We start from the raw sequence: 25,635 nt of genomic DNA on the forward strand, positions 1-25,635 counted from the left end.
TGCCCAACCGCCCGGCAGTGAGGAGACCAATAAAGGAGACCAGAAGGTGGGTCCTCGAGCAGCAGCCACGGCCCCACGCAGTCCAGCCGCTAATGAGTTTTCCTCGTGTGCTGATGGAGGACACTTGCAATAAAGTTTAATGTGGAAGAACAAGGTGCATTTAACCGAGGCTGTAAACATCTCTAATTCTATTTAAAGCTATAGGGTGCAGTACATTAACATTTAACAATCAGACACTAAATTGGTGCGAAGCTAATCGAGCTGTGTTTATTAGAATGCAGGCACCGAGGCGTCTTCCATCAATGACACCAGAAGGAGAGGGCGCTGGCGGCCACCGCAGGCTGCCGCGTGGATGAGGCGGCTCCCCCAGGTCAGCTCCACGGGAAGGCGCCGGCTGCTTTGAAGGAAGTGCACCGAGCCGCGCAGTGGCAGCTCAGTGCCAAGGCTGCTAGCCTTGCCACGTTGGGAATTACTTTCCCAGGGAAAAAAACTGGTATTTAAAATGTGAAATGTGCAATTAATTCAGAATAAGCAGAGGTTCACCCTCAATTCTACTGGACGTCTGCAGAGCGCACACTGCCAGCGTGTCCTCCTCAGAGACACTCCCAGACGCCTCCCCAGCCCCTGTCCCTCCCATGCTCGGCCCCTCCCTGCTTCCCGACCTGCCAGCAGGGGCTCCCCACCACTCAGACGGCCCCCAGGGGTTCCAGATCCACATTTCCAACAGCTTACCTCCTGGCCACTCACCGTGTGGCCTGACCTGAAGCACGGCCATCCCTGGGAGCTTGTTAGAAGCACAGACCGCCGGGCCCAGACTTCCTGGACCAAAACCCACTCTAAGGAGATCCAGGGGTCACGCCACGCTAGCCCAGGAGCATTAGTCACCTGGCCCCAGGGCTCCCCACCGCACCTGAGGCTCCCCGGCCACCCTGAAGCCAGAGCCTCCTCCACACCATGAATCTCTTCCGGGGGCAGCTTGTGTCTAGTGCATGGGGTGGGGTGTGCGGGGGTGTGTGGGGTGGGGTGTGCGGGGGTGTGTGGGGGAGGGTGTCAATATCCCCACCAAGAGAAGATCCGCAGGAAAGAGAAGGGGCTGAGCTAGAGCCTGGGAGCCGGGTCCACGTGTCCAGGGCCTCCTCCCGGCTTCTCTCTCAGCGTCTCCTTCCTCCTCCCGGCTTCTCTCTCAGCGTCTCCTTCCTCTTCCCGGCTTCTCTCTCAGCGTCTCCTTCCTCCTCCCGGCTTCTCTCTCAGCGTCTCCTTCCTCCTCCCGGCTTCTCTCTCAGCGTCTCCTTCCTCTTCCCTGCCTCTCTCTCAGCGTCTCCTTCCTCCTCCCGGCTTCTCTCTCAGCGTCTCCTTCCTCTTCCCTGCCTCTCTCTCAGCGTCTCCTTCCTCCTCCCGGCTTCTCACCTGCTAAGACATTGCTGTGGGCAGATGTGACGGGTGGCATCCCAGCTTAGCTGCCCAAGGCGGGAGATCGCTTCTTTCTCCCAGGACTGGCTAGCCAGGCCGCCTCAGGCGTGCACTGGACCAGTCGTGGCCCAGCTTAGGTTGTAGACATGCCTATCAGGGCTGGTGATGAACAAGGCCATGGATAGTCCCACAGAGCACCACCTGGGTTAGTGTTCTTATCACACGTGAGTACTGCGGCTTATGGGTGTGTGGGGTGACCCAGAGGCCTGCACACTGAAGAGTGTCCCATGTCGCTGTCATTCCAACAAGGACCAGGAGTGCGTAGGGCTGGCTGCCGCTTACCCTGTGAGCTAACAGTCATGAAGCGTTGAGGAAGCGGTGATCCTACAGAAATCCCAACCCTCTCCCAGCACAGCTGCTTTAGTTCAGGCTTGGGGTGCCTCTTCTCACCTCCTTACTCCCCACGATGACTCCTGGCCATGCGTGGCCCAGGCCACAATTCACCACCGGGCCTGAGCGTACCCACTCTGCCTGCAAGAACCACTGCGGTCTGAGCAACAGGCTCTTACTTGTTCTAACTTCGCTGAAACGTGCAAGCAACCATGCACGTTGCACACTTCTTATGCACAGTTGTTCCCGTAGACGCCTTACCGTGAAAGCAAGCCCAAGAGCTTAACGTCCCTTTGCATGAGTTTCTTCTTATGTACCCTCAGGAATGTCCGTGCATGTTTGGTGGCATATTTGGTGGCGAATGAATGGGTAGACCATTTTTTAAGTTTCCTGTGACAGTAACGTCAAGATCTCTCCCCCCAAAGGAGCACTAGGAGCACATCATGCCTTGCTCCCCGTCGGACAGAGCATGCATGGAGTCTGGAGGTCAGAGCGGGACAAGCTCTGGTGGACGTGGCTCCCTCGGGAAGCACGGTCAGTAGGGGCCGTGGTCCCGCCGCTTCCTCGGTCCTGGTCCCCTTCCAGGTCCCCTCGCACACCTTAGCGTGCATCTGTGAGGCTGGGACGCGTTTGGGGGAAAGAGCCTGAATTTAATGTATCCAATGGCTTTTAGACCAACTTGCAGCTACAGCTCTGAAAGGCTGCTCTTCTCGGTGGGATGAATTCATTTCCATGAGTGATGGCCCTCCGCTCCCCGGAATTTGAGGGGTTGCTTTGGGGTGATTGAAGTTCAATGCTGTTCTGCAGGGGCCTGCGTCTTCCTCCCCCATTGCCGCTCCCACCATCTCCTCTCCACATGCCCCACTGCACCTGGCACCCCCAGGGCCCATATGGCTCTTTGTGCAAATTAGGAGATCCCTTATTTCCTCAAAACATCAAGTCCCCACGTCCTGCTGCTGCTCTGCTGTAGAACACACGATATGCTGCCTGTGATAACATGACGTGAGGCTGTCTAACCGCATACCCTCCTCCCTAGCCATGCTCTGCGAAGGTCCAATGTGTCCTTCCAAATGGTCTTTCTCCCTCAAAAGCTGCGCCGTGTGTTCCCCACCTTTGACATCTGGCAGAGAGGGAGGGGGTGAGATGCAGGTGTAGCCGGAGTGGCCTCCTCTTTGCAAAGTCAGGTTATTTTTGCTTCTGGAAAATCAGTACCTGCTCTCAATCTGGACGCTTTCCAAGAAAGCACGAGAGGGCTCAATTCTACTGGAGGCCTGCAGAGTGCTCACGGCCAGCGTGTGCTCCTCAGAGAAACTCCGGACGCCTTTGGCCGCCCTCGGGCTCAGACCCAGAGGGACGCACAAGCTATCACGAGTCTTTGGGACTGTCACTGCAGAGCTAAGTTCACGGGCAAATATTTACGTTTTCAAGTTATTGCAATGAGAGCCTTTGATGGTAATTTCATTTTGAAAAATGCAAACTGGCTTTAGCATGAATGTTAACACAGTGTATTTGTGTAGCAATTTATAGTGTCCAGAATCTCACAATATCACTAACCCATTTCAAGAATTCTCTGAGAGGGTAAGTCACCATTATATAAACATGAATCTGAAAGATTAGGGGATAGGATACTTGACCAAGTGAAATCCACGTGGTTGCACAGGGGCACAGCTCACACGCAAGGTTGTGTTTAAAGTATGTAATTTATCACATGTACATGGTCTCTACGTAACCAAACAATGTCATGGGCGATAGTAACCACCCAGAGCGCACTCACATGGAAAGCCGTGTCCTTAACCACATGGTTGGCAGGATGGCCCTCGCGAGAATGAGTCGTCTTCAGCGAGGCCCTGGGCAACTTCCCCGCAGTGTCTACGCCACAGGATCCTGCCGGACCCCGACCCATACCCACCAGGAAGTGCACGCACAGTTGGAGGGCAAGGCCCTTTCCCGGTAGAGGACCGCCTTCCTGGCGGCGTGCGCTCCCACTCTCCCTGGACATGTGAGCACTGTCGACCACACGCCCTCCTCCCTGGACATGCTCTGCGAAGCTCCACCCTGGGGGCGGGCAACTCTGCTCTCCAGGGCACAGACATCCCGTCAGAGTGGCAGCCTCGGCCCACGTCCGGAGGCCGCTCCCTCAGGGTGGCGGATGCAGCCCCTGCGCCTCTGGAAAAGGGCAAGGCCTTCGTGGAGGAGGCCCGTTCCTGCGCGAGGCTGGTCCGTGCTGCCGCCGGGCTGGGCCATAGCCGGGCCTCTGCTTGTCTGTGGTGGGGGCTTCAGAGACAGCTCGTTGTCCGTTAGACCTCAGACTTCCCCACCACATGCCTGTCTCCCCTTAAATTGCAGGTCGGGGCATCTGTTTACAACACGGGCGCCGTGTGGAGTATCTGGAGTTCAGCTTGCAGTAAGCCGTTTGCTCTGCTCTGGGGCCCTGGCAAGGCTATCTGATCTTCTGAAAACCCATCAGTCCATATCTACCGCTCACGCCTTGGCCTACAGTGGCATTTCCTCTAGTATCACAGACACAGGAAGAATAAAAGATTAATATTAAGATTTAAAAAAATTAAAATCCAGAGGAAGAAGCTGAAACCGGGAAGGGGTTTGGCTCAGCAGAGCATCTCCTTGGACACCCAGAAAACACTGTCCCAGAAGACTTGTCCACGGGCCATGGCCCCTCTCTTGAGGTGAGGAGCCCGCCACCTCTAAAGGCACCCGGAACACCCTAAGAGAGGGATCCCCACCTCACAGAAGGCACACGTGAAGATACAAAAACTAGGACTTCGCTTCCAAGGTTCATAAATAACTGGGTGGCAGGCTTAAACAGGGCCACGGAAGAGGAGGAGCTACAGCGTGTTCTCCTGGAAGAGGATCTGGGCATAAACAGTGCTGGTGGGAACGCCCTTGGCCGCCCGCAGGGGTTTGGTCAGCTCCAGCTCGGCGTAGGTCAGGTTTTCCTCGGCGATCCGCGGCTGAAAGACAACACAACACAGCCTTACTGTGACAGCGCGGGCGCCGCGCAGCTCACTCACAGGCGCGTTCTCAGTGCATGCAAAGGGAACAAGTGCACAAAAATGTACAAGGACATATAAAAGCTGAACACAGTACACACATCTCACTGTCATGCACAGACCACTGTACCCTGCAGAGACACGATGATTTAATTTCGAGTCAGCACAGAACGCTGGCAAAAAGCAATTAAACAGGAGGCCAAAGTAAACTTTAGTCTGAAAAGTAAAAATAATGCCACCAACAGTCTCTGATCCAAAGGAAAAAAGACAGGAACAAAAATCTTAGAAATTAATAGCAAAACTAGAATGCTACCATCTAGAAATTATCTGAAATGACTTAACCCATATAAAACTGAAATTTCAGAATATCTTGAAAATAATGATAAATAAAATAATACTTGCCAGAACCTAAAAAACACAGTACTCAGAGAAAAATCAGACTTAAATATTTATATTAAACAATATGAATGAAATGGATGAAGCATCCAACTGAAGAAGTTAGAAAAAAGAACAAAATAAATTAAATAAAAGCAAAGGACCAGTAAAATTAAAACCAGGCAGTCTGAATCAGAAAACAAAAAGACAGTCGAGTTAGTAGAAACATCCAAAAACTTGTGCTTTGAAAACAATAAAATCAATAAACTGAAAATAGCCCTAGCTGGTTTGGCTCAGTGGATAGAGCATTGGCCTTCGGACTGAAGAGTCCCAGGTTTGATTCCGGTCAAGGGCACATGCCTGGGTTGCAGGCTCGATCCCCAGTGGGGTGCATGCAGTGGCAGCTGATCAATGATTCTCTCTCATCACTAATGTTTCTATCTCTCTTCTCTCCCTTTCTCTTCTTCTCTGAAATCAATAAAAATAAGTAAATAAAAAAAAATAAACTGAAAATATATAAAAGGAAAAAAAACAAATGAATAAAATCCTACCTAATAATAGACAAATATGCAAATTGACCATACCTCCGACACACCCACAAGCCACACCCACCATCCAATCAGAGCGAGTATGCAAATTAACCCATCCAAGATGGCTACAGCCACAGAGAACAAGGTTTCCCAGGCAACAGAGGGAAACAAGCTTTCTGCGAGCCGAGCCGTTGCAGGCCTAAGCCTCCACTCAAGCTACAAAGTTTCAATTATAGAAGGTAAACAAATTCAAACAGAAATGGCGTCAGAATGGAGCTTGAGAGAGCAGGCCAGGGTTGCCACAGGCAACAGGGGAAGCAAAGCTTTCCGCACACCCTGGCGGGGCCCACCCACTTAAGGCAACAAAGTTTCAATTATAACCCCAACAGAAATGGCTGCCGCCGCGGAGGGAGCCCCAGGCTTGGCTCCGCTCCAGGCTACAAAGTTTCAATTGTAGAAGGAAAATAAATTCCAGATACCAGGGCCTCCGCTTGGGTTGCCAGGGGGCGTGGCTGGCCTGCAAACCACCACAGGCCCCTCGCTCAGGCCGCCCCACACCTCAAGGGAACCCCACCCTGATCTGGGACACCCTTCAGGGCAAACCAGCTGGCCCCCACCCCTGTACCAGGCCTCTAACCTATCTAATAAAAGAGTAATATGCAGATTGATCATCACTGCAACACACAATATAGCTGCCCCATGTGGTCAAAGATCCTGCCATCTTTGTGGACACAAGATGGCCACCACAAGATGGCCAGCAGGAGAGGGCAGTTGGGAGGCACCCGGCCTGCAAGGGAGGGCAGTTGAGAAGGACCAGGCCTGCAAGGGAGGGCAGTTGGAGGTGATAAACCCTGTAGGAGAGGGCAGTTAGGGGTGACCAGGCCGACAGAGGAGGGAAGTTGGGGGCAAACAGGCTGGCAGCAGAGTGGTTAGGGGGTGATCAGGCTGGCAGGCAGAAGTGGTTAGGGGCAATCAGGAAGGCAGGCAGGCAAGCAGTTGGGAGCCAGCAGTCCTGGATTGTGAGAGGGATGTCCGACTGCCTAAACGGGCCTAAACGGGCAGTCGGACATCCCTCCAGGGGTCCCAGATTGGAGAGGGTACAGGCTGGGCTGAGAGACAACCCCCCTCCATGCACGAATTTCGTGCACCAGGCTTCTAGTAGGAAATAAGAAAGGGAATATAATATAAATAATGAAAAATTTTGAAATTAAAAAACTACTTTGCTCAACTTATTGCAAAAAGTTGGAAATACGGGATAAAATGGTTAATGTCCCAGAAAAATATAAATTAGAAGCATTAACTCCAAAAAATATGTATTAATTATCATCAACAAAATAAAAGAAAGTTAAAAAAGGGAGAGAGCATAAAGGAGGGAAAAGGAAAAAGAAAAAATATTGTCAAAAGCTCCCTCTCACAAACAGGCAGTTTTATATGAGAATTTCTAAGAAAAAACTTTCTTTAAGGAACAAATAATTCCAATATAATTAAAATTATCCAGTACATAAAAAATAAGAAATTTGCATATTTTAGAACAATCTTATTTATTAATATAAATTTTAAATCAAATTTATTCAGTGAGAATGAAGAAGTATATTAAAAGTTAGCTAATCATGTTAGGTTGATTTTCTTTCAGGAATACAAAGAGAAATCTATTACTATAATTCACAATAGTGATAGATGAAAAACCATTTTGTTACCTTTATAGATACTGGAAATCCATTTAATAAAATTTGAAAACCTTTTTAGAAAATGAATTTTGAATAAAATAGACATAAATATGTATATATTTACCATGTTTAAGGAACATCATTGAAATAAATATTTGGTGATCCAATTTCAATGATTTTAAAAGTATAAACTGCAATCAATAAAATACTGTGGTGCTGGCAAGTGAATAGACAAATGGAACTGATGAGAAAATCCAGAAATTAACCCAAATATTATTTTTCAATAAATGGTGGCAGGATACTTAGGTAGCCATTTGAAGAATATATTATATCCCTGTACCAGTCTTTATACCAGAGAAGTTCCTGATGAATTTAACATTTTAATGTGGAAAATAAACTCAAAGAAGTGCTAGAAGAATGTGTGAACAAATTAAAAATAATTCCAGCATATGAAGTATGATACAAAATTTGGAAGCGATAAGAGAAAAGATAAGGACATTTTCATGCTATATATGGCAAAATAGTCTCTAAATAAAGTCAAAGGACAACTGAAAAAAAACGAGGAAAATATTTGTAACTCATATCAAAGGGCTTTGCAATCCAACAAAGAAAAAATAACGGGTGGGACCAGAGCGCTCACAGGGGAGGAGACACAATGACTGACAGCGGAGTGAGAGCCAGCCTTCTCAGAACAAGAGAACTGGGACTTCCTATCACACTTGTACCTCAGTGTTTGTCTTTCAGGAGAATAAACTGATGGTTGCCTGAGGGAGGGGTAGGAGGTGGGTGAAAAAGCTGAAGGGAATTAAGAAGCACGACTTCCAGTTATAAAATAAGCAAGTCACGGGATGTAACACACAGCACAGCGAGCATAATATCGCAGTCACTCCGCACGGGGACAGATGGGCACTAGACTTTTCGCGGTGATCACATCATGAGGAATACAAACGTCGAACCACTAGCTGTACACCTGAAACTGATATAACATTGTATGCTATCTATACTTGAATAAATTTTAAAGACTGCCACAAGAAATAGAAGGAAACAGGTCCTCTTGTACATTGCTGGTGAGGGTGTGTATTGGCGCAGCAAAAACCTGGAGACAGTGAAATGAGCATCCACAGAGACTGGTGCATTCTACATGGAGCACACACCACAGTCTCGCCAAGGAATGACAGCGCTGTATGAGTACCATATGCTTTACTGTCATTTGTGTAAATGTGTGTGTGAGCAAACAGACGTGCATATATTTTTGTGCTTAGAAAACCCCCAGAACTTGCCGGAAACATCAGGACCTGTGCCCATCGCCCCCTCTGGCCAGGGCGGCTCCCTTCATCGCACACTTTGTGTCTTCTTCCTGAATTTTGTGGTAGGCACATGTATTTAAACAATGTGCTAATTAATTCTAATTCATAATTAGAAAAATAAACGGCATTGGCTAATTTACAGCCCTAAAAGACACACGATTTCCCATAAGCAGCCACGGTGCTGTGTTGTGTTTTTTTGGCTTTGGTTGTGCTGTTGTTTTGGTTTGATTTCTGCTCTTTTGTGCTTGTGTCTTGGTTATCTCACAAAAAGTCAGGGCAAATGGACCATCTTTTAAGCTTCTTAAAAGCGTGCCCAAAGCAGAAAGCCCCTTTTCTTCTGAGTGAATCATCATAGTAGGGACAGGGAGCGGGAGACAAAGAGAATACGGCAGAACTTGTAGCCACACCGTCGGGGCCGACTGCCAAGCCACCTCCACAGACTGGCCACGCTGACATTTCCAAGTTAAGGACATTTTCAGGGACGAGAGCCCCTGTTTGTCTTCTGACACCCAAACTCTACATTGCTTCTCAGTCGTCATCTCTCGCCAGCCAACAAAAAGCCCGTCCCGTCCTGCCGTCGGTTTAATTACATTTCCCATTACGGTTCCATTTAGAAATGCCATGTGTCCTCAGATAAGCACTCAAAACCCAACTCATGTAAATTTTAGAGCCAAGATTTATGAAATCATATTGTCCAGGTGTTTTATTACATTACCGTGAAATCGCATTGTTTTCTAGTGTAGATTATCTGTTTATTCTTAAGTTATCCCATTACGTTTGGATATGAAAAATAACACCAGCTCTCCCCATGCCGGTCGCCAGGCTGGCGTGGCTGGTGTGTTGTATTCATACATTTTCATGATGTTCCTATAGTAAACATAATCTAATAAAGCCAAAGCACACTAAATAAATAATTGCATCTAGAAAAGCAATAAAAACAAATAAAATTAGTACTTTCATAAGTGGAAAGGTACTTCAATTACCGCTACAAGCGCCAACCCCCGCCCCCATAGAGTGTGTCGAATCATTTCCCTTATGCATATTTCTAGGATATAATAATTTGATTGAAGATATGAGGCAGCACACAGGAGGCTCCAAACTGTGAAGTGTATACAGTTTCCAACAGAAGATGCATGATGTCAGTCCTTGGCACCCTTAAAGAACCTCTTGCGTTTCTGGCATGCACACTTGGCTGGCACAACCAACCATGTGCTAATTACATTTCCCAGCATGCTTCACTGGAAATAAACTCCCAAAGGCCGGGGCCAGGGGGCCAGTGGAGACTCCGCACAGTGGTCACCATGCTGCCTTCCTTTGCACCCAGGGTTCAGGGGAGGGTCAGGTGCACTGAGAAGTAGCTCAGAGAAAAGTCTCAGCCTATCAGGAGGACTAGGAAGACTCCAGGGCTGGCAATACACCCAGGCGCAGGCGCAAATGTAAGCTAAGTAGCTGCATGGGCGGACCAGGGGAGGACCTGCCGCAGAGCCCTGCTGGTACGCCAGGTGACGACCGCAACCTTGGCAACGCGAGCCGGCCCTGGGTTTAGGCTAAGGAGTCACTCCTCGTGCCTGAGGCAAGGGGTCTCAGAAGATGAATCAAGAAGATCCCCGACATCTGCTGGCCCTCGGAGTAACTCCCTTTGAGGCCCCTCCGCTCGGGGTGCAGGAAGTGCAGTGCATGGGCCACTGGCACGCAGGCTACAAACGGAGATGCTCTTCAACTGGCTCTTCGCAAACGCTCTAGGTGCTGCTGAGACGCCAAGGAAAGTGCTGGAAGCAGGGTTTCCAGGCCTCCGGCCTGAGCCTGACACTTGAGCCCGATGTTGCCATCTTTACTGGCCGGCAAGAGGGGGGAGGGGCAGACAGCAGATGTGGACCAACTGCTGGACACCCGGGGGGGTTCTTTAGAAAAAGCCTAGAACGTTCTGAACCTGTGAGAAGCGGGGTCATTTCCTCTGTCCCAGGACTGTTCGGCTTTACTCTTTTCCTTTTTACCCGCCAAAGAGACTGCTGGTCAGCTTCCCTTTCTGTCCCTCCAACAAAGGCCCGGCATTTGTGTTCAACTGCCTGGTATCTTGTATGTTTTGAACCCCACTGTTTAATGTGTGTTTAACCTCACTTTTCACACATTTCCTCCAGGCCAGGTAGAACCTGCTCCTTAGTCTGCAGGGGATTCTATGAGCAAGAGGGGATGCGGTTCCGATATAGACGCGTGGCGATGCATCAGAGGAGGGCAGGAGAAAAGAAAGGTCTTTGAACTCTCAGTTCAGTGGGCGTGTCCACGACAAGGAGGTGAGCGGAGAGGCCTGAGCCGTCATCCTGCAGCTGACCACAGCGAGTAGGTACAAGAGGAACTTGGACCTCCATGCAAATGGCAGCGGGGTGACCTTGGACCAGTTCTATCACAGGCCTTCAGGGATCCACCTTGTGGATGTAAATGAGGATTTAAATGAGATGATGTATGTAATGCTGACCTTAGAGAAGATGTTGAATAAATAAATGTTTTGGGCGTCATCACCTTCTTACTAGAGAATCGGTTAAAATACTATCCATTTGTCTGTGTTCTGAATTATTTATGAGTTACAAAGAACTACCTAAACTAAATAGCCCTGGATATGTTTTGACAGATAAGAAAGAGATTCTAGAAAATTAGTTGTATGGACTAAATTGCGTTCCTGCAAAATTCATATGAGGAAACCCTAACCCCCGGCACCTCAGAATATGACTGCATCTGGAGATAGGGTTTTAAGTAGGTAATTAGGTAAAACGCGGTCATTGGAGTGGGCCCTAGTCTAACATGACTGATGCCATGTAAGAAAAGGACATTAGGACACAGAGACACACACCAGGAAGACCACGTGACGACACAAGGAGAGGACAGCCATCCACACGCCACGGCGAAGGGTCAGAAAATAACCCTCTAACGCCCGGGCTCAGACGCCTGGCCCCCAGGACCGTGAGGAGTGACTGTCTGCCGCTGCAGCTGCCCCGTCTGTGCTACTTTGCTGTGGAGCCTGAGCACACTGAGGCGTCAGAGAAGGGAAGGAGCGGGACCGCCTCCCTCCAGGAGAGGAGATGGCTCCCTGCTCAGGGTGGTGCCTACAGCACTCAGCACATCTTGTGTGGACCCAGAGGAGGGGGCTGACGCACTAACCCGTGTTCATTGGGGAGCAAGACCGGAGTAGAGAGGCCCAGGGCCCTCGCAGGCAGAACCCCCAGCCCACAGCCCCCACCCCCTGTGCTGCCCCCACAGCTGGGCTTGACGCTGGGCCTCCTGCTACGCCTTCCTGTGGCACAAAGAGGACTTTTCACAAATTTTCAATTTAATTTCCTGAAGTGACATGCAGTAAACGTGTTTTCTAGGTGGACATATCTGCACTGTAACACACGTACAGATGAGTGCCACCTCCATGACAGGCACACAGCAGTTCCGTCCCCCCTCACGCTACCCCTGTGGTCACCTCTTCTCTCCAACTCTGCCCTGGAGCCGCCATCGGTTTCCTGTCACTGCGGTCTTGTCTCTTAGAGAATGTCACATGAAAGGACTCACACCGTGTGTAACCTTCTGAGATTGGCTTTCCCCCTCAGTGTAATCCCCTCAATGCATCCCAAGTGTTGCCTCTATGAACGGTCTCTTCCCTTTGAGTGTGAGGAGGACTCTGTGGTGCGCCATGCTCTGCATCTGCTTATCCACTCACATACTGAGGACATTCGGGCTGTTTCAAGTTTTGGGCAGTTATGAACAGAGTTGCTATGAATATTCACGTGTAGGTTTTTGAAAGGCGTTTTTCCTCCTCGGAGTAAACACCGTGCGTGGGTTTGCTGGGTGAGGTGAACAGTGTATGTTTAACTACAAGAGACCGTCAAAGTGCTTGTCCAGGAACCGCCATCCTCTCCTGCCAGCAGGTCTCAGTGTCATTCGCTCTCTTACTTGTGCACACTTGGTGCGTCAGTATTTCTTCTTTGGCGATTCTAGTAGGTGCCAGCGGTCTTTCCTTAAGGACCTCGCTGATCCCAGACGTGAACTCCAGTGCTCACTGACACCGAGCCACATTAGGTCCCCACCCAGCACAGCATCGCCTCGGGAGGATGAGGAACATGATCACAGAGTCCTTTCTAACCCAGCGAGGGCCTCTGGCCTCCTCACAAGTGTCAGGGTCTGGAAGGCACGTCTCCCATGCCCCGTCCACCTGCCCCGGGTGCTGAGGGAGGCAGCAGCAGATGGCGGCCTGCAAGCTGGGCCTCCGCCTCTAATGTGATCCCTCCCCCAGTTCTAGGGAATGGGAAGGGCGTCTACAAGGAGAACTGACTTCATGGGCCTAAAACTAGGGAGTCGACCCAAAGATTCCGGAGCGGCCACCTCCGGGGGCGGCCCAGTCCTCGAGCCCCTCACTGGTAGTTTGGAGTATTTCATTTTGTAGATGTGTTTCCAGGATTCAAGCCAAAGATGAACATTCCTACCGGGAGAGAGAGATCTCAAATTCTGTGCAGACTCCAGCAAAATCACCCTTTCTCATAGGGACCACAGTTGAACGCGCAGGTGGAATTAAGATGCAGGAATAAAAGAAAAACGCAATCGCAGCCCCGGCTAGTGCTCCGATGTCAGAAGCTCAGTGGTAACACCATTATCACAGCTCAGATCGATACCCAGGACATGGGCGCTTATGCTGACGGCACCTTGCAGCTAAAATGTGATTGCAGCGCTCCCGGAGCTGACTATCAGGAATCCGTTTACCCAAGAGAGAATTACATAGTGCCCAGGCAGACTTCCTCTTCCCCTCAGAGATAAGTGCTCATTTTTTATTCAACAGAGTAGTACCTGGTAAAACAACTTCCCTCATCATGCGAGGACGCAGCGAGTCTGGCCACTGGGGCTGTGTGCTCAGTGAAGCTCCGTTTGATGAAGGGCTCTCGATGGGTCCAACTCAGGAGGGGAAAGGTCGCTGTGGTCCCTAGCGGTCCTGTTGGAATCAGCGTGCCTTGGATATGAACTTGACTTAATTTTGAGTTCCACAGGCCTGCTGACTGGCGTATTTATTTATGCTTAAACATATTACGAAGAGAAGAAGTTGAGCTCCTTGAGATGCAAGTTAAATGAAAGTAAATCAGAATGAACAAAAGAGACATCTTCCCCAGACAGAGATGTTAAATAATGACACAAAGGACACGATCCAAAAGTGGCTTCGGGGGTGGCAGAGTGGTGGTTGAGAATCATAACTCAGCAAATGCTAACTCATCTTCACTATCTCATTTGGCCCTCACACTAGCCTTATGGGGTGGGCCCAATGGTCATGCCCACTTCACAGATGAGCAAACAGGCTTGAAAGGCCAGGTAACTGTCCTGGCCAGTGTGGCTCAGTTGGTTTGAGCATCATCCTGTGCACCAGAAGGTTGTGGGTTCGATTCCCGGTCAGGTCACACGCGGGAGGCAACCACTAAATGTTCCTCTCTCTCTCTCTGTCTCTCTCTTTTTCCCCTCCCCCCCCCACTCTCTCTCTCTCTCTCTCCTCCTCTGCTTTCTCCCTCTCTAAAATCAATAAAAGTAAAATGAAATAAGAATAAAGGCAGGTGACCTGCTCAAGGTCATGCAGCATTGCTGGCTGGCGTCTGGATTCTTACACGTGACCAAGGCTCTGTTGTGAATGCCTGGACCCAGGCGAGCCAGCCAGGCAGACACGATCCCCGAGATCCCAGGGGGAAATGGCGACCTTCCAAAGACAACGGGAAAGCTTTATGGGCACAAACCCTAACTATGGGAGAGTGGTTTCCAGATGGGCCTGCACTGCTCTGTGGGCAGCTGAGCGTCCGTTCAAAGGGCTGCGGGGAAGGCAGCTGACCCCCGCCTGCAGAGGCCGGGGCCCGGCGCGGGGTTGGGGTCGAGGACCTAGGGGTGCAGCCCTGAAGACCCTCTGAGGGCAGGCACACGGAGGCGCTGATGGAGCAGACAGTGGGGAGCAGGAGAGACACCCACGGAAATGCCTGCAGGTGACCCCAGCTTCCCGCCAGGTTCTTCGCCTCTGAGGAAGGAACAGGTACCTCCGGGCAGTGCAGCTGAGCGGGGTGCAGCTCCGTTTGGCGAGGCTGGGGGTGAGGTGCCCACCGACTCCTGATTAGAGGTGCCCGCTGGCCAGGTGGAAGCGCGAAGCTGAGACGTGTTGATGGCGTAACAGAGACGTTCTGTGAGGTGACCACGGAGCCACACGCCAGGTCCACGCGTGCGTCTCCTCGAGGGGAGCTCCGTGCTCCACGTGGACCTCGGGCTCCAACAGCGTAACTGATCCCAGCTGCTCACTCAGAGCCGAGGGCTGGGACCGCTGCCACGTCCAGCACCAGCGGTGACTGCGGCCCAGGCTTCCCTTAACATGCTGAGCCAGGGACCAGGACCTTGGTCACTGCACGTGCAGACACAGGTGCAGACACAGGTGCCCTCAGAGAACCAAATGCGACCTTCCACTGCTGCTTCAGAGATCTGTATCCGAACCCACACCTGGGTTCGTCCGCAGACTCCCGCCCCGCACCCAGCCTTCACAGGGTCACCCAGCGACTAACGGCCAGAATAACCGTGTTCTCTGCGACTTGCATAGACTGGAAGGATCTGGCGCTCAGAGAGGTCCCGGATGGAGATGAAGATTTCAAAGTCCTGTCCAGGCTTGTCGGCGCCTGAGGCTGGACGGAGTCACTCAGAAATCTTGAGCAGAGCAAGTTCACATCACGCTCTTGAGTCTGGAGCAGTCAAAGGCTGCTTAGCAAAGGGTATTCCCAGAAGGAATGGGCAGGACAGACAGTCACATGCCCCTGGCTTAGCGCTCAGGGGTGACCGAGTGACCAGGCACAGAAAGGCCGAGGCTTTGCAAGTCGTTAGAGAGATGAATGTCTCCAGAGTTAAGCCACGCGTGTTGGGGAAGCGAAAATGTCATTACAGATAATGCTCTCGGGAGGGTCCCGATACATGAAACCTGCAGTGGCGCAGGGACCGCTTCGTGATCGAACACAGTCGCGCTCTCATTTCCTCTCCCCCAGGGAGCGGAGATGGATGCTTCCCAGCTGCCTTCCCACAGCACGTTTCCCGGCAGTGCTGCCGAAGAGAATGCCTGTGCTCAGAAAAAGAGCGTGTCTGGGCATCTACGCTGTGCGGCGTCCACTGACACTCTCCGGCCTTGAACACTCGCGGTCCTCCAGCCGCCTGCGGCGTGACGCTCTCCGATCCATCCGACTGTGCAGGGCTGTCTATTGCTCTCCGACACAGGACTTCCATGTATGAGCTGTGTGACCTTGGGCCAGTCACGTAGCCTTTCTGCGCCTCCATTTCCACATCTGTAAGGTCAGATTTAAGTAGTGCCTACCTCACAGGGTTATTTTGAGGATTAAATGCATTGATAAATGTAATGTAATTAGAAAATGACCTAGTAAGTAAATAGTAATGTTACCTAAGTATGAAATTATTATTACTATGATAATTATCATAAAGTAAATGTCATTTTAATAATTGGTCTCTTTGCAATATTTAGAGGCAGAGAGAAGGAGACACTCAGAGATCATTTGGAAAATGTCACGTAACAGACTGATGGATGCCGCTGGCCTCGGGCCGGTGCCGAAAAGTCCCTTGATATTTTTTAATAGTAGGAGAGGTAATCCTTCTAAACAGAGAGGCCACGCCATGCTGCTCACGGCTCTGCGCAAATCCTCCAGCAGTTTCTCATGGCACTTAGAATGAACCCCTGAGTCCCGATAAGGCCCCCAACCTGCCGCGATCTTGCATGGCACTCCGGCCTCACTCCCCACACCTCCGCTTGCTCACCAGAGCTGCAGCCGTAGGTCACCTGTGTCTTGGACACACCAGGACAGCACTCCTTGTTCAGGGCCCACCTCAGGGTGTTCCCCAGGCCGTGCTCTCTGCCTGGAATGTTCTTCCCCCACACAGCAGAGTGGCTTGCTGCTGTGAATAACCAATCAGGCCTCTGCGCCAAGGAGACCCCTCCCCACAAACACCATCCCTCTGTGGCTCCCTTACTCCCCTCCATTGCCCCGCAGAGCACGTATCGCCTTAGCATTACAACATCCTGTCCCCTCAGCTACCTCCTGCCTTCTCCCACCAGATGTGATTGTAGCCCCTAATATCTACTTGGTGCACGGACAACTCTACGCAGCAGGTACTCCTGCATCTCACTTGACACATGTGGCAACGGAGGCACAGAAAGAACACGCCTGTGGCCAACAGCGGGGACATGGCGGCGCCGATGCTGCAGAGGGGCTGGCCGCCGCAGGCAGGGGCTGGGCCACTGCTCACGGCTGCAGCCAGCGGTGCTGAGAACTGCTGAGGAACTGGCTCTCCAAGAAAATGGCTCTAACTTGCAGCATTTGGTGATTCGATGTGGAAATGCCCCCACAAGGGCTGCTTTCAAGATGCCAAATAGACTTGGTCCCTGCTGGACAGGAGTGGGCTGGAGCACGCCGCTGACATCACTGAGTTCCCAGGGAGACATGCTCAGTGCCACCTGGCACACAGGAAACAGTGCACGTTTAAGCGAGGCATGCGGCCCGCCGGCCGCAGTTTGACAATCTTGGAGGGTTTTCCTGAGCATTTTTGCTGAGAGACAGCAGAGCCCAGAGCCCAGTGGGGAAGAACAGGGACCTAAAGCCAGGTGCCTGGCCAGACCAGCTCTGGCACTTCCTGTTGCAGCAGCTTGTGCTGTTCTTACCTCCCTGTGCCTCCCCTGCTTCATTTATGAGACGGAGATAGTAACCATGCGTAGGGCTGTCCCGATGTCAGCACTGGGGTCGTGCCTGTATTGGGAGGGAGCATCATCACCATCACCACCACTGCAATCACCATCTATCACCATCACCACCACCATCACCACCTTCATCAGCATCATCACCATCACCACCAACATCACCACTTTCATCACCATCACCACCACTGCAATCACCATCATCACCACCACTGCAATCACCATCTATCACCATCACCACCACCATCACCATCACCATCACCATCACCACCACCATCACCACCTTCATCACCATCATCACCACCATTGTAATCACCATCTATCACCATCACCACCTTCATCACCATCACCACCACCATCACCACCTTCATCAGCATCATCACCACCACTGCAATCACCATCTATCACCATCACCATCACCATCACTACCTTCATCAGCATCATCACCATCACCACCACCATCACCACCTTCATCACCATCATCACCACCACTGTAATCACCATCTATCACCATCACCACCACCATCACCACCTTCATCACCATCACCACCACCACTGCAATCACCATCTATCACCATCACCATCACCACCTTCATCAGCATCATCACCATCACCACCACCACTGTCACCATCTATCATCACCATCTTCATCACCATCTATCATCACCACCTTCATCACCATCATCACCACCACTGTCACCATCTATCACCATCACCACCACCATCACCACCTTCATCACCATCATCACCACCACTGCATTCACCATCTATCGTCACCACCACCTTCATCAGCATCATCACCATTACCACCACTTGCATTATGTCATGGACACAAAGTACAGGGCATAAACCAAGCATTAAGACGAGATATGAACAGCAGTAGATATGTGAGCTCATTCGTCGAGTTCATATGTAATGTGGGCAATGGGTGCATACGAGTGAATTCATAGTTTGTATTCATATCTCTATGCATGCTCTAATCAGAAATTCACTAGGCTGCTGCCTTTGGGCATCCCACATTGAGTTCATAAATTCAGCCTCAGAATGTTATAATAATAAATTAGAATTGAATCAGCCAGAGAAACAAAATCCCCTTACAGGTAATGCTACTTTGTCATGAGCTCAGAATTTCACAGAGATTTCCTTCCTGATATAAGTGCCTCGCTGGATGTAACACATACAATGATAATGTTTTCCTTTTTTTCTGAAATGGCACTTCATTTCTAGTATTCTCAATCTGAGATTGAAAAAGTCTTTTAATAACCACTCTGAAGTGCTCTGCATTCAAAACTGAGGTTTTAAATGAAATAAGTTTTTTTAAATATCAAATGTGAGCACAAATGATATTGTTCCATGAGATTACAAAAATAAAATAGAGTGGAAAAGTTAAGAAACAATTTCCCAGTAGGGCAATGCCTGCAGCAATGAGGTGCCCAATAAAGGCAGCAAATCCGCTGAGCGGAGAGGGAAGCAAGCTAGCGCTCTGCAGGGACGCTGCCTGCAGACACTTGGCCATCCCAGGCTGGCGCTCTGGGCCCCAGGGAGGCCTGTGCGGCCAGGTGGGGAGGCCTGAGCAGTCAGATGGGGAGGCCTGTGTGGCCAGTGGGGAGGCCTCGTGGCCAGGTGGGGAGGCCTGAGCGGCCAGGTGGGGAGGCCTGAGCGGCCAGGTGGGGAGGCCTGAGCGGCCAGGTGGGGAGGCCTGTGCGGCCAGGGGGGAGGCCTGTGCGGCCAGGGGGGAGGCCTGTGCGGCCAGGGGGGAGGCCTGAGCGGCCAGGTGGGGAGGCCTGAGCGGCCAGGTGGGGAGGCCTGTGCGGCCAGGGGGGAGGCCTGTGCGGCCAGGGGGGAGGCCTGTGCGGCCAGGGGGGAGGCCTGTGCGGCCAGGGGGGAGGCCTGAGCGGCCAGGTGGGGAGGCCTGAGCGGCCAGGTGGGGAGGCCTGAGCGGCCAGGTGGGGAGGCCTGTGCGGCCAGGTGGGGAGGCCTGAGCGGCCAGGTGGGGAGGCCTGAGCGGCCAGGTGGGGAGGCCTGAGCGGCCAGGTGGGGAGGCCTGAGCGGACAGGTGGGGAGGCCTGTGCGGCCAGGTGGGGAGGCCTGAGCGGCCAGGTGGGGAGGCCTGTGCGGCCAGGTGGGGAGGCCTGAGCGGCCAGGTGGGGAGGCCTGTGCGGCCAGGTGGGGAGGCCTGTGCGGCCAGGTGGGGAGGCCTGAGCGGCCAGGTGGGGAGGCCTGTGCGGCCAGGTGGGGAGGCCTGAGCGGCCAGGTGGGGAGGCCTGAGCGGCCAGGTGGGGAGGCCTCGTGGCCAGGTGGGGAGGCCTGAGCGGCCAGGTGGGGAGGCCTGTGCGGCCAGGTGGGGAGGCCTGAGCGGCCAGGTGGGGATGCTCATGGGCTAGATCTGCTGGACCTTGGGCCGGGTTCACCTCTCTGCCACCTGTTTGCCTTCACCAGGCGCTGCGAGGCCCATGCTCCCGTCCCCACGGCATCATGCACACTGCCTTTGGGGGCGTCAGTGTGCCTGGAGACTGAACGGGCGTCCGGCTGCACAGTGGCCGGCGTGAGTCGGTGGTGCAGTACGGGGACACACGGCCGAGGCAGTCAGCCCAGAGTCACCCCGCCTAGCACAAAGCCATCCAGCAGGCGGTTCCTCGCGGCACTTCTGGGGGAGGGTCCCTGTGGTCTCTGGGAGGGGTCCTGAGGACTGCTGAAGGTGGCATCAGTCTGAAGGACTGCCTGGAAGTCACAGCGTCTGGCCTGTCGTTAATAAAAGCAGAGCCTCCACCAGCCTCCACTGGCCTCCGAGTGGCCGAGGAGCCTCCCGCCTGGTGACTGTCTGTGGACGGGGTGGGGGGCAGGGTTGGGAGGGTGGGGGGCAGGGTTGGGAGGGTGGGGGGCAGGGTTGGGAGGGTGGGGGGCAGGGTTGGGAGGGTGGGGGCTCACAGTAGCCTCGTGCTGCCAAGAAATGCCCGCCTAGGTCAGGGCCAACAGCCCCTCACAGACGCTCCCACTTCCGCTTCGGGAGGCCTGGTCCCTTCTCCCTGACGGTCGCATCCCACTCATGGAAGGGCCCCCACTCTCTCTGATTGCAAGAAGCCCAGGAAACCAATGACTTCCGTTTCCCCGGGGTCCTCCCTCCAGTCCACACGCACGGGGCCCGTGACGCCGCGGCGTGCAGGGCGCCGAGGGAGCGGAATGCGCATCTCTGAAACGGCTCCGGCGCGGCACGGCGAGGCTTTGGGTTTGTTCCCCAGGCTTCGACTCGGGGTAATACATTGTACATGTGGTTTGGGTTTCTTCCTTCTTTTTAATTTCAAAGCGAGATTATGAACATATTTTATGCAGGTTAATATATCCTTTTCATGCGCATCTAACTGAAACCAGTTCTATCGAGCAAATGAACGACAAGAGGGATCCTCGGGCTTATTATAAACATCCCTCACGAACCTGAGGCGCGCGTCCTCTGGAACCATGTTGCTGGGATTTGGGTTATTACTGAAATCCTCCCAGAGCTCTCATGGTGCCGAGGGCCTCCAAGCCTTCTCTGCTCCCGCTCGGAGCCGCGCCCTGTCCCGGCAGTGTGTTCTCGGCCGGAGAACGGTCCGGCCAAGGGGCTCCTTTCGGACTCGGCCAGCGCTGCGCAGGGCCCGGGCCTCGGCCCCGCTGACCAGCGGGTGGGAGGCTGGTTCTCAGGCAGGTTCCCTCTCAAGGATCATGAAGTGCGCGCTTCTGTTCCGTCCACCCGCGTGCCCTGGTTGTGCAGCGGGTTTGCTACAGACTTTAAACCCAACAGACAAGCAGGTCAGATTCTACCTGCGAAAGGCCCTGACCACTGGGCAGGGCTGCCCAGCTGAAGAGGGGACAAACTCTCCAGAAAGGTTCTCAGGATGACGGAGTCACGGTGCCCTTTAGAAGCAGATCCTCAGGTTTACATTTCTTTGTTGATTAAATAAGAAAAGCCCACGGCTCCCCGGGGCTGAACTCCCTTCCGACAAGGTCAGCAGGTCCTGTCTGGAGGCAGCTGCAGCGACTGTCCTGCTGGCAGGGACCCGACAGAGGGGGCCCAACCCAGAGCCACACATGTCTGCTCTTTGATGTTCCTCGCATTTATCTGGGGTCGTTTTAGCATGCTGGTGCAGATGTGAGTTCAGTAGATCTAGGGTGGGACCTACAACGTCTGGGTGACTCCCAGGCTGCTGGCCCACGGACCCCACGTGGAGCAGTGAAGAGTTAGAGCTCCGGTCTCAGACACCTGCCCACACTCATCCGTTCATTTCATGCACACGCCGCGAATTCCAGGTTCTCTACTGGGGACACAGGAGTGAGGAAGACAGGTTCTTGGTGCCTTTAAAACTAGCGCTAATGAAAACGGAACACGTGCATCAAAGGACACAATCAAGAGAAGGAAAAGCAACGGACAGAATGGTGAAAATACTCGCAAATTATGTATTTGATAAGAGATTATGTAATATCTAAATATCCTATATAATAAAAGGCTAATATGCAAATGACCGAATGGTGGAATGACCAGTCACTATGATGCACACTGACCACCAGGGGGCAGACACTCAAACGCAGGAGCTGCCCCCTGGTGGTCAGTGTGCTCCCACAGGGGGAGCACCGCTCAGCCAGAAGCCGGGCTCACGGCTGGCAAGCACAGCAACAGTGGTGGGAGCCTCTCCTGGCTCTTTGGCAATGCTAAGGCCAAAGTCAGACATCTCCCCAGGGCTCCCAGACTGCGAGAGGGCACAGGCCAGGCTAAGGGACAACCCCCAAGTGCACGAATTTGATGCACCGGGCCTCCAGCATATATATAAAGAACTCCTACAATTCAACAACAAAAAGAGCACCGCTGATCGTCAAGGAAACAACAATCAAAACCACAGTGAGATGCCACTCACAGCCATTCACGTGGCTGTTATCAAAAAGCAAAGTACTCAGGGTTTGAGAGGCTGTAGGAAAATCAGAATCTTCTGCACCAACATTCCCTTGGTGGGAATGGAAACTAGTACAGCTGCTATGGAAAACAGCATCATTTCATTTCCTCAAAACATTAAACATAGGATTACCGTATGATTTTACTTCAGCAATTGCACTTCTAGGTATATATACAAAAGGATTGAAAGCAGGGACTCAGAGAGGCTTGCACATCCGTATTCACGGCAGCATCCACTGACAGATGAATGGGTAAGCAGAATGAGGCGTGGACACACAATGCAGTATCCCTCCGCTTTGGAAAGAAAGGAAATTCTGACACACGTTGCAACATGGATGATCCTTGACGACACTAGACCAAGTGAAATAAGCCAGTCACGGACAAACACTGAGTGAGGCCACTCGCGTGGGACACCTAGAGGAGCGGGTCAGAGCGAAGGAAGTGGAAGGGTAGTTTGCAGGCTGCGGGGGGGAGGGAGAGAGTTGGATGAGCACAGATCGGCAGGATGAAAGATTTCTGGAGATTGTTGGCACAACAACGTGAACGTACTTAACACTACTCGATGTCCACTTACAACAGGATGGCAAACCTTAGGCTACGTGCATTGCAGCACAATTAAAGAACAGTTCCTGCGTCTGTACTGCTAAGGTCTACAGTGCACCCGGCCTGCGCAGTGTAAGAAAGGTAGGGGTCACATGGTTCCCGCGAGGAGAAAGTCAAGTCAGGCGGGTGAACACGTCAAGGTGGAGGGGGAAGCGCTGAAATGCAGGTGAGGCCAGGTGCTGCGGGCCCAGGAGAGGCCCTGGGAGCAGTGGGCAGGGCGGTGGTGAGCGTGTGAGCCAGCTGGGGCAGCGACAGGAGAAAAGGGTCGAGCCTGGGCACCCCGAAACATAACAGGCAGGCTGGGTCCCCAGGAACGGGGCTGAGGGAGGAGGCAGCTAGACCCGGGACAGGACAGCCGCTCCCGAGGCAGGGCCGCAGGCGGGGCGGTGAGGAGGTGCAGTGTGCTAGGGCCAGTGTGGGGCATGTGGCAGCTCCCAGGGGAGTGTCCCACAACCAGTCAGAACCAGTTTGGAATTGGCTCGCAGACCCAGGTTGGAGAGAAAATGGGCTGCGCAGGCTGCTGCTCCCAGGCAGTGTGTTCGAGGAGAAAGGAACCCGAGCCGCCAGCACTGGTGAGGTGAAGGCAGCAGCCTGCCCGCCTGGGAGCGGCCACCGGCCGGAGGAGAGCAGGTAGCTGGGCAATGGCCGGGGAGCCATGTTGCCTCCAGGGACAGGGCATCGGTGCATCCAGGAAGCAGAGAGAACAGATTAACTGAGACGTGTCACGAGGGCTGGTGGTGGGAAGGGCATGGCCCACACAGCTATTAATTCTGACGTCCGGGCGAACCTAGGTTTGTGGAAAAGTGGGCTGAGGGGCGGGAGACCTCACAAAGAAGGTGGTGAGTGAACAATCTTGCAGGGAAGTTACCAGCCCTGTGGGTGGGCAGGACAGAGGCCATGGGGCCACTGGGAAGAGGACCTAGGCCGATGGGGTGCCCGGCAGAGCAGGAGACAGGCGATGCAGGCCTGTGTGCCCCTGCCGTCACAGCGAGCCACGCCTCCTCCTGGAAGGAAAGGAGCCGCGAGAGTGTCCTAAGGGGGAATGACATGGACAGAGCAGGGATGCAGGAGGCCCCGGGAAACGCGTGGGACCACAGCCCAGGAGGTTCCGACTTTCTGTCTCCTTCTTTGCTCACAAGAATCACCTTCTCCTGCAGCAGGAGCGTGGCCTCTCTGCACCCAGGGCTGCGGGCGCCATCCCCCAGGGCTGCGGGCGCCAGGACGCCCTCCCTGCACCCAGGGCTGCGGGCGCCAGGATGCCCTCCCTGCACCCAGGGCTGCGGGTGCCAGGACGCCCTCCCTGCACCCAGGGCTGCGGGCGCCAGGACTCCCTCCCTGCACCCAGGGCTGAGGGCGCCAGGACGCCCTCCCTGCACCCAGGGCTGCGGGCGCCAGGACGCCCTCCCTGCACCCAGGGCTGCGGGCGCCAGGACGCCCTCCCTGCACCCAGGGCTGCGGGCGCCAGGACGCCAGAGCAGGCAGGGCCACCTCGGCGAGGAGGGCAGAAAAGTGCCTTTAGCCCAGAGGTGACAGCTCTCCCCTTTCCGTCAGCTCGGGTGTCTGACCCGCCTCTGGAAGTGATGCCTCCTTGGCTGCTGGTGCTGGAAGCTGAGGTCTGCTCCCCTTCCGCACTGCCGCCTCTCTCCGGGGGCCTCTCCCCCAGCCCGGCCCAGGGAGCGAATGAAGCAGGGCCGGCCTTTCTCGGCTCTCTCCCAGACCACAGGCAGGGACAGCCTTTCCCGACACGTGGGACTCAGTGGGAATCAGCGCCACGGGTGCTGGGAGCTGTAGTGCGGGGACCCCCACCAAGGGGAGGAAAGGTGTCCCCAGGAGGCTTCCAGGGGTCTCCGAAGTGCCCCTCCCACCCGATGAAAGGAACACTGCACGTTTGGATTGTGTGGAAGTGCTCCCTGCCCGGAGGATGAGGAACACGGGCACTGGAATGAGAACTCCGGTTGCACAGGTGCAGACAAGCTGAGTGCGTCAGACCAGCTGACCGCCGGACCTCAGCACCTGCTGGCCAACTGTGGAGGCAGGCGCCTGTGTTGGCTGTCGGGTTAAAAATGTGGAGGGCAGTTTCCATACCTTGATTATAAAATGTTTAAAATGCCTTTCTTGCCTCTTTTTTCTTCTTGAGTCCTCTCATGTCTTTTAACTTCCAGCCACGGTCAGTCTCTGCTGCACATACTTCTCACCAGCCCACGCTGCCTTGGACCGTACGCAGCGCTGCCACTCAGCAGTGCTTTGCGGGTGACACACCAGGGCCCAGCTCCTCGAGTTTGCCTGGACACGGGGGGTTCACCAAGAGCTGACGTGCACACCTGAGATGAGGAATGGGGCCATAAAGGCCCGGGCAGAGGATGGCACACAGTAGGTGCTCAGTACACGGGGTTCTCCCTCCCGGTCAATGGGTCCGTGGAGGCAGCGGGCAGGTTGGGCTCTCCTCTCGGGTGAGCCCGTGTCACCATCACGCCAGGAAAAGGGCTGCTGGGCTCAGAGGCCTGGCCCCTCCAGGAAGCTCTGCTTCATGGAGATTGTGGGAAAATGAAAAATTACAGAATTAAACGCCTAAACTGGCACCGAAGGCCCCCAAAAAGGTGCCTCCAAGCTCTTTTCTGAATTACCCACCAAAGCCTGCGTGAGTCCAGTAACTATTGACTTTAGTCTCGGTGGCATCAAGACGTATTGATCTG

General features: G+C 53.3%; 1 protein-coding gene across 3 annotated transcripts in view; it reads right to left on the reverse strand.

Annotated features, from left to right (window-relative positions):
* Nucleotides 1-3,155: 3,155 nt before the first annotated feature.
* VSTM4 (V-set and transmembrane domain containing 4) overlaps nucleotides 3,156-25,635 on the reverse strand; it is a 95,028-nt gene continuing 72,548 nt past the window's right edge. The window contains exon 8 of one of the 3 annotated variants that reach the window (XM_079793517.1): nucleotides 3,156-4,769. In XM_079793517.1, the coding sequence (XP_079649643.1) occupies nucleotides 4,644-4,769 (126 nt within the window). In that variant the 3' untranslated portion in view covers nucleotides 3,156-4,643. Of the gene's footprint in view, nucleotides 4,770-19,642; nucleotides 25,264-25,635 lie in introns of those variants that run through there. The other 2 variants (XM_079793518.1, XM_079793516.1) reach the window with 2 other exon arrangements.

The sequence above is a fragment of the Cnephaeus nilssonii genome (assembly GCF_951640355.1).
Source record: "Cnephaeus nilssonii genome assembly, chromosome: 16".
Classification (NCBI taxonomy): domain Eukaryota; kingdom Metazoa; phylum Chordata; class Mammalia; order Chiroptera; family Vespertilionidae; genus Cnephaeus; species Cnephaeus nilssonii.